This window comes from Galeopterus variegatus, unplaced genomic scaffold (assembly GCF_000696425.1).
Source record: "Galeopterus variegatus unplaced genomic scaffold, G_variegatus-3.0.2 Scaffold3700, whole genome shotgun sequence".
In the NCBI taxonomy this organism is placed as follows: Eukaryota; Metazoa; Chordata; class Mammalia; order Dermoptera; family Cynocephalidae; genus Galeopterus; species Galeopterus variegatus.
In genome coordinates, this window is record NW_007729811.1 from 364,081 (window position 1) to 372,752 (window position 8,672).

An 8,672-nucleotide genomic window follows, 5' to 3' on the forward strand; every position below is an offset into this window, starting at 1 on the left:
TTTGCTTCCTTTGGGGCCTTTCGCCTTGCCTGGGGTCTGTGAGATTGTTGTGGCCTTTCCTTTTCACTGCTAAGGTGGAGAGAGATACAGAGAGACATCACATGCTCTGTCCTTCAGGTGGCACAGCAGGTGAACCCAGTGAGGGGCATGCACCTTAAGAACCTATTTCCTTGAATCTGTGACCCATGTTTTTTCACATTTTAGCCTTCAGGATGATAGGATGCATTTTACAACCTACGAATACATTAGTGTTTCTTTTATCCCCCTAAAAGCTCTCTTATTAAAACAGTGGGGGCATCCTAGAGTCAGTTCGTACATCGATGGGAAGAGCGAGGGCCAGCCCTCACCTAGTATAAACTGGACCTGCACCTCACCGTCTGTGTGCTGCCCAGACAGCTGTTCTGGATGTCCTGCACTCTGCAGACCTGTGGCCCTGACTGAACTGTCCTCCAGTCAAGTGTAGTGTCCACGTGCACCACGCTGGGAACTGAGGGGCCTCGGAAAGACCCACTTTCCTTTAGGATCTGTTTCCTCATTTATAAATCACGTTCCCCTGCCTTCTAAAATGTCTGTGGACCTATCCTGCTCCTGCTCCCTAAGCCAGCAGAGTGTTTGTGAAAACTCAAAGAACTGCACACTAAAAAGGGGGACTTTTACTATAGGTAAATTATGCCCTTAATACACTTGACTTTTTAAAAAATCCAGTCAAACCACACATGTTCAAGTTTGTGATTGCTATTGCAGCATTGTTTGCAAAATATTGGAAACAACCTAATTTTCCATCAAACAGGGACCAGTTTAATAAATTGTGATACTTGCATATGATGCTATATTTTAGAGTAGCTGTTTAAAAGAATTACTATAGATGGATCTGTACATCTGATAGAAAAGCAATGTTCCAAACAGTGGGCACCGTTTGCTCTCTTTTGTGTAAATGTTTGTGTGTGTATATGTGAGTGTGTTTGCGTGTGTGAATTGTTGCAAGGATGCATAAGAAACTGCTGGCAGTGGTTTCCTGTGACATAAGGGACTGGCTGCTAAGGGACAGGGTAGGAGGAAGACTTATTTGTCACTGTATACCTTTTTTGCATTTTGAATTTTGCCCACTGCGCATAAATTATCTATTCAAGAAATAGAAAAGAAGTAAAATAAAATGAATTGCTTTGACCAAGAAAAAAAAAAAGCCTGCAGGACCCTGGAACTGAGTGACATTGGCCTGCAGCCTGACTGTGTGTTTCTCTTCCTCAGGTCCGTCGTGTGAGCCAACTCACTCGCCCACCAGCAGCGGGAAGATGCTCTTTGCTCCTGTGCCATTTCCTTCAGGCTCCACCGAGGATGTGTCCTCCAGCAGCCCCCTGCAGCCCCCTCCACTCCCCCAGAAAAAGTTAGTGAGCCGGGCAGCCTCTTCGCCGGATGGCTTCTTCTGGACCCAAGGCTCCCCCAAACCACAAACGACAAGCCCCAAGCTGAACCTAAGCCACTCGGAAACCAACGTCCATGACGAGTCTCACTTTAGCTGTTCCTTGAGTCCTGGGAACCGCCACCATCCTGTCTTCTCTTCTGAGCCCCTGGAGAAAGCTTTCAAAGGCAATGGCCACTGGGTTCCGGCACCGGGGCTGGCAGGCAGCAAGAGTGTCTGCGGGAGCCCCAGCCTGCAGTGCAAAGGGGCCACTTCTGCCTCGTCCTCCCAGCTGAGTGTGTCCAGCCAGGCCTCCACCAGCAGCACCCAGCTTCAGCTCCACAGCCTCCTGAGCAGCATCAGCAGCAAGGAGGGCACCTATGCCAAGCTGGGGGGTCTCTACACCCAGTCCCTGGCCCGCCTTGTAGCCAAGTGTGAGGACCTCTTCATGGGCGGTCAGAAAAAGGAGCTCCACTTCAATGAGAACAACTGGTCACTCTTCAAACTGACTTGCAACAAGCCCTGTTGTGACTCGGGGGATGCTATTTATTACTGTGCCACCTGCTCTGAGGACCCCGGCAGCACCTATGCTGTGAAAGTAGGTTTCAGCCCCCTCTTTCCATTCTGCAGTGCAAGCTGGTTCTGGCTTGAGCAGAATTGTGGCTCGAGCAGGTCATTTCACCTCTCCAGGCTTCAGTAGGAGGGTAGACTCCTAGGCTTCTCTTTAACACTGAGTGCTCAATGATTTCACTCTCTGCCTGGCCCAGGACGTGGTGCAGTGAGATTTGTAGTATGAATATAAGACGCATTCTGTGCTTTCAGGAAGGAACCTATGTGAGCTAGTTGGATTAAGAAAACAGTTGCCTTTTAGTGCAACAGAGTCCATTCATTCATTCAGCAAGTTTATACTGAGAGCCTGTTGTATGCCAGGTATTTTGCAAAGGTCTGAATATATATATATAGGGGTAAACAGAAGGTTCCTTATGGAGCTTATAATCTTAATGGACAATTAAGATATTATTATTCAAATGTTAGAGTCAGAAGGAGTATTGGACCTAGGCATCATCTTAAAAAATAAGAGCAATAATAACATTTATTGAGCATTCACTGTACAGCCAGACTCTCGGTTGGTGTATTAATTACCTCTAATCCTAACAGTAATTCTACAGGATAGGTAGGTTTTACAGATGGGGAATCTGAGGCTCAAAGTAATTAAGTAATCTACCCACTGCTAGTTGGTGGTTGAAATGGATTTGACCCTTGTTTTGTCTGTCTCCAGAGCTTGTGCTATGATTCTATCAGATGGGAAAATGAAGTTCAGAGAAGTGAAGTGACTAGCCCAAGGTAACACAGCTCTTTCCCTTCGTGCTGGATCAGGGCTGTTGCTACCACACCCCATTGCTCTCTCAGGGCGCATCTCTGAGCCAGCTAGCTGAGCCATTTGCACCCATTTGGGCCACTGCGTTCTCTACCACGGATTCTGGTCCTTCCTTGTGGCCCTTTTTTCATCTTCTTTTGGTGTTGTTTAATACCTTGTGAGTCCATGGCCCTTTTAGAAATGCAGGCTTTTGTGGGACATGAGGAGGGGTCCCTGAGCTCTCTTCTGCCATCACCTGTCGCGAGACCTTTTTTTTATCCAGTTACAAAAAATAACAAAGAGTTAACTGGAAATGGCCTTGGTGGGGTTGCTTGCTTACCAGCAAAAATTTTTTAAGTAGTATGATTATTAGCCAAAGAAATTGTAGTGAATTTTATTTTGAGATTTTTCTTTTAAGAAGTATGTGACACAGGCACGTAGAGGTACGAGGCCATCACCATACCATGTGAAAAAGGAGATTTGGAGAATAGCCTCTAATATTCAGAGTATGGTAATCTCGGAACAGTATTATCAGGAACGAACAACAATATCAATTTGCAAATGTGCCCAACCTGGTCATTGCGGCAGGGGGGAGTGTGGAACTTCATTTCATACGTGCAGTTCTTGCACGTCACTGGTGCTGCAGTCCAGACGGATACAGTCATCTGGGAACCCACAGGAGGGGTAGCAGTCTCCTGGCCACCACCTGCCTGTCTGTGGCTGAGCTTGTTCCATCTGCGCCTGTTAAGCAGGGCTCCGGGCCTGAGATCAGACTGAACCTGGGTTGCAGAGCACTGGTTAGCAATGGCAGGCTTGCACCTGCTGGCCGCCAATGCAGGCACCTCCAGTCTTGGGCTCTGCGGGCCTGCAGCAGAGGACATACAGCCGGCTCTTGTAGCCCTATGCCACGAATATGTGGCAGGGGGAGAAAATCAGCTGTGTGTGCATTTTCAAAGCTGCTTTGTTTCTGATCCATCTAGAACTCCAGTTCAGTAGTTAGGGACCTGTGTTAAGCCAATGGGCTTTTTTTATTTAACAGATGTGACTTAGCCCAGATTTTCACTCATGAATGAGGCCCTGGCTTCAAAGTTTAAAATGAGAATGAGCTCTGCCAAAAGTTTGAAATTCTAGTTGAACCAGAGGTCTATGCAAAGTTCTAGAGTCTAAATCCGAGCGCAGGACCCTCTGAAAATGAGACGAGTGGGCAAGGAGAAGCAGCTCCACCCCCACCCCCACCCCCGCCGCTGCGCCNAAAAAAAAAAAGCCTGCAGGACCCTGGAACTGAGTGACATTGGCCTGCAGCCTGACTGTGTGTTTCTCTTCCTCAGGTCCGTCGTGTGAGCCAACTCACTCGCCCACCAGCAGTGGGAAGATGCTCTTTGCTCCTGTTCCATTTCCTTCAGGCTCCACCGAGGATGTGTCCTCCAGCAGCCCCCTGCAGCCCCCTCCACTCCCCCAGAAAAAGTTAGTGAGCCGGGCAGCCTCTTCGCCGGATGGCTTCTTCTGGACCCAAGGCTCCCCCAAACCACAAACGACAAGCCCCAAGCTGAACCTAAGCCACTCGGAAACCAACGTCCATGACGAGTCTCACTAGCAGCCTCTTCACCGGATGGCTTCTTCTGGACCCAAGGCTCCCCCAAACCACGAACGACAAGCCCCAAGCTGAACCTAAGCCACTCGGAAACCAACGTCCATGACGAGTCTCACTTTAGCTGTTCCTTGAGTCCTGGGAACCGCCACCATCCTGTCTTCTCTTCTGAGCCCCTGGAGAAAGCTTTCAAAGGCAATGGCCACTGGGTTCCGGCACCGGGGCTGGCAGGCAGCAAGAGTGTCTGCGGGAGCCCCAGCCTGCAGTGCAAAGGGGCCACTTCTGCCTCGTCCTCCCAGCTGAGTGTGTCCAGCCAGGCCTCCACCAGCAGCACCCAGCTTCAGCTCCACAGCCTCCTGAGCAGCATCAGCAGCAAGGAGGGCACCTATGCCAAGCTGGGGGGTCTCTACACCCAGTCCCTGGCCCGCCTTGTAGCCAAGTGTGAGGACCTCTTCATGGGCGGTCAGAAAAAGGAGCTCCACTTCAATGAGAACAACTGGTCACTCTTCAAACTGACTTGCAACAAGCCCTGTTGTGACTCGGGGGATGCTATTTATTACTGTGCCACCTGCTCTGAGGACCCCGGCAGCACCTATGCTGTGAAAGTAGGTATCAGCCCCCTCTTTCCATTCTGCAGTGCAAGCTGGTTCTGGCTTGAGCAGAATTGTGGCTCGAGCAGGTCATTTCACCTCTCCAGGCTTCAGTAGGAGGGTAGACTCCTAGGCTTCTCTTTAACACTGAGTGCTCAATGATTTCACTCTCTGCCTGGCCCAGGACGTGGTGCAGTGAGATTTGTAGTATGAATATAAGACGCATTCTGTGCTTTCAGGAAGGAACCTATGTGAGCTAGTTGGATTAAGAAAACAGTTGCCTTTTAGTGCAACAGAGTCCATTCATTCATTCAGCAAGTTTATACTGAGAGCCTGTTGTATGCCAGGTATTTTGCAAAGGTCTGAATATATATATATAGGGGTAAACAGAAGGTTCCTTATGGAGCTTATAATCTTAATGGACAATTAAGATATTATTATTCAAATGTTAGAGTCAGAAGGAGTATTGGACCTAGGCATCATCTTAAAAAATAAGAGCAATAATAACATTTATTGAGCATTCACTGTACAGCCAGACTCTCGGTTGGTGTATTAATTACCTCTAATCCTAACAGTAATTCTACAGGATAGGTAGGTTTTACAGATGGGGAATCTGAGGCTCAAAGTAATTAAGTAATCTACCCACTGCTAGTTGGTGGTTGAAATGGATTTGACCCTTGTTTTGTCTGTCTCCAGAGCTTGTGCTATGATTCTATCAGATGGGAAAATGAAGTTCAGAGAAGTGAAGTGACTAGCCCAAGGTAACACAGCTCTTTCCCTTCGTGCTGGATCAGGGCTGTTGCTACCACACCCCATTGCTCTCTCAGGGCGCATCTCTGAGCCAGCTAGCTGAGCCATTTGCACCCATTTGGGCCACTGCGTTCTCTACCACGGATTCTGGTCCTTCCTTGTGGCCCTTTTTTCATCTTCTTTTGGTGTTGTTTAATACCTTGTGAGTCCATGGCCCTTTTAGAAATGCAGGCTTTTGTGGGACATGAGGAGGGGTCCCTGAGCTCTCTTCTGCCATCACCTGTCGCGAGACCTTTTTTTTATCCAGTTACAAAAAATAACAAAGAGTTAACTGGAAATGGCCTTGGTGGGGTTGCTTGCTTACCAGCAAAAATTTTTTAAGTAGTATGATTATTAGCCAAAGAAATTGTAGTGAATTTTATTTTGAGATTTTTCTTTTAAGAAGTATGTGACACAAGCACGTAGAGGTACGAGGCCATCACCATACCATGTGAAAAAGGAGATTTGGAGAATAGCCTCTAATATTCAGAGTATGGTAATCTCGGAACAGTATTATCAGGAACGAACAACAATATCAATTTGAGCACGTAGAGGTACGAGGCCATCACCATACCATGTGAAAAAGGAGATTTGTAGAATAGCTTCAAATATTCAGAGTATGGTAATCTCGGAACAGTATTATCAGGAACGAACAACAATATCAATTTGCAAATGTGCCCAACCTGGTCATTGCGGCAGGGGGGAGTGTGGAACTTCATTTCATACGTGCAGTTCTTGCACGTCACTGGTGCTGCAGTCCAGACGGATACAGTCATCTGGGAACCCACAGGAGGGGTAGCAGTCTCCTGGCCACCACCTGCCTGTCTGTGGCTGAGCTTGTTCCATCTGCGCCTGTTAAGCAGGGCTCCGGGCCTGAGATCAGACTGAACCTGGGTTGCAGAGCACTGGTTAGCAATGGCAGGCTTGCACCTGCTGGCCGCCAATGCAGGCACCTCCAGTCTTGGGCTCTGCGGGCCTGCAGCAGAGGACATACAGCCGGCTCTTGTAGCCCTATGCCACGAATATGTGGCAGGGGGAGAAAATCAGCTGTGTGTGCATTTTCAAAGCTGCTTTGTTTCTGATCCATCTAGAACTCCAGTTCAGTAGTTAGGGACCTGTGTTAAGCCAATGGGCTTTTTTTATTTAACAGATGTGACTTAGCCCAGATTTTCACTCATGAATGAGGCCCTGGCTTCAAAGTTTAAAATGAGAATGAGCTCTGCCAAAAGTTTGAAATTCTAGTTGAACCAGAGGTCTATGCAAAGTTCTAGAGTCTAAATCCGAGCGCAGGACCCTCTGAAAATGAGACGAGTGGGCAAGGAGAAGCAGCTCCACCCCCACCCCCACCCCCGTCGCTGCGCCCCCACCCAGCTCTGTGGAATGATCTGGGCGCGGGTCCACAGGGCTGGTTACCATGCGCCCTGTGCAGCCCTCTCCAGGGCGGGGCGGTGGGGAAGCTGCGGGTCCTGCCAGGGGCCCAGCTCACTGATTTTGAAATGCATCCAGCCCAGTTGCCGTTCACTTTGCTCCTTCATTTACATCTCTGTGCAAAATGTCAGCAGCTCCACTGGAGCTGTGGGGCTGGTGTTTGCTGGGCCCAGGCCTTTGATACCCTTGAGAAAAGAGCCTTGGAAACGCTTCCCAGGCCCCCGGCAGCTGCGCTCCCCCGGTTTGCACAGTACCTGCCAGCCTGCTCCGGATTGCCCAGCGCCACCCTATGGGGCCAGCTGAAATGACAAGAGCAGTCGCCATAGCAACCTTTCCCTTTGAGCGCTCCCTGTGGGCGAGGCTCCGTGCTGAAAGACACACCTGCATGATTTCATTTAATCCTCACAGTGGCCTCTAAGGAGGGAATGATCACTGCCCTTGTTCTACAGAGGAGGAAACAGACTTTGAGATCAATGCTGTCCACCTCATACTCGTGGATTCTGTATTTGTGGAATCATCTGCCCACTGAAATGTGTTGTTAACACCAAAGTTAATACTGGCAGTGCTTTTCCAGTCATTTGTGGACATGCGCAGGGAAGGCAAAAATTTGAGTCACCCGAAGTGCATGTTTCCAGCTTAGGTGGAACAAGGTCAAGTTCTACCATCTTGTTTGAGCTCTCAGAAGTTCCTTTTTTTTTTTTTTTTTTCCTTTTTGTCTTTTTTCGTGTCCGGCAACGGATCGCAACCCTCAGTGTCGCGCCTGTACCGGACCTGGACGGCAACGGGATCGCAACCCTCGGTGCTGCGCCCGCACCTCGCTCAGCCAGTGAGCAGGAACCGGTCTGTATGTGGGATCCGAACCCTCGGCAGGAGCGCCGCCACGCTCCCAAGCGGCGCACTGTAGCAGTGAACCACCAGGCCGGCCCCAGAAGTTCCTTTTTGCAGTCTACTTAGTGTCACATTTTTCACATTTTGTGATCTTTATTTGTATGTTTTTTGTTTATGGCCCCTAGTGTGCTACAGTGTTTTCTAGTGTTTCTAAGCATAAGAAGGCTGTGATGTGCCGTACAGAGAAAACACGTGTTAGATAAACTTCCTTCAGGCATGAGTTACAGAGCTGTTGGCCATGAGTTCAATGTTAATGAGTCAACAATATACATTAAATAAGGCTTCTCTACAGAGAAACACACATAAAACAAGGTTATGTAGTGATTGGTTGATGAAAACACCGTGACTCAGGTTTCACAGGAACCTCACCCTGTATTTCCACTAGGAGCAATGGTTCAGTATTTGCTAGTTCAGTGTTTGTTGCTGCTTAATGGAACATTAAGTACTGGGAATAACAAACATCACCTGTAACTTGCCAAAGGTTACAGAATTGATATTTAAGTTTAGGTCTTTCGCACTCTAAAGCCGATGCTTTTGACCTCTAGAACACTACTTGCCATTTGTATAATCTTGGGCAAGTAGTTTAATTTCTTTTTTTTTTTTTTTTTTTTTTTTTTTTTTTTTTTTTTTCCT

At 48.2% G+C, this 8,672-nt stretch overlaps 1 protein-coding gene across 1 annotated transcript in view; it reads left to right on the forward strand.

Moving 5' to 3' along the window:
• Nucleotides 1-8,672, forward strand: part of LOC103601361 (tyrosine-protein kinase SgK223) — a 60,879-nt gene that overhangs the window by 46,766 nt on the left and 5,441 nt on the right. Inside the window, exon 4 of the mRNA XM_008585762.1 lies at nt 1,249-1,997. Coding sequence (XP_008583984.1) covers nt 1,249-1,997 — 749 coding nt within the window. The remainder of the gene's footprint in view (nt 1-1,248; nt 1,998-8,672) is intronic.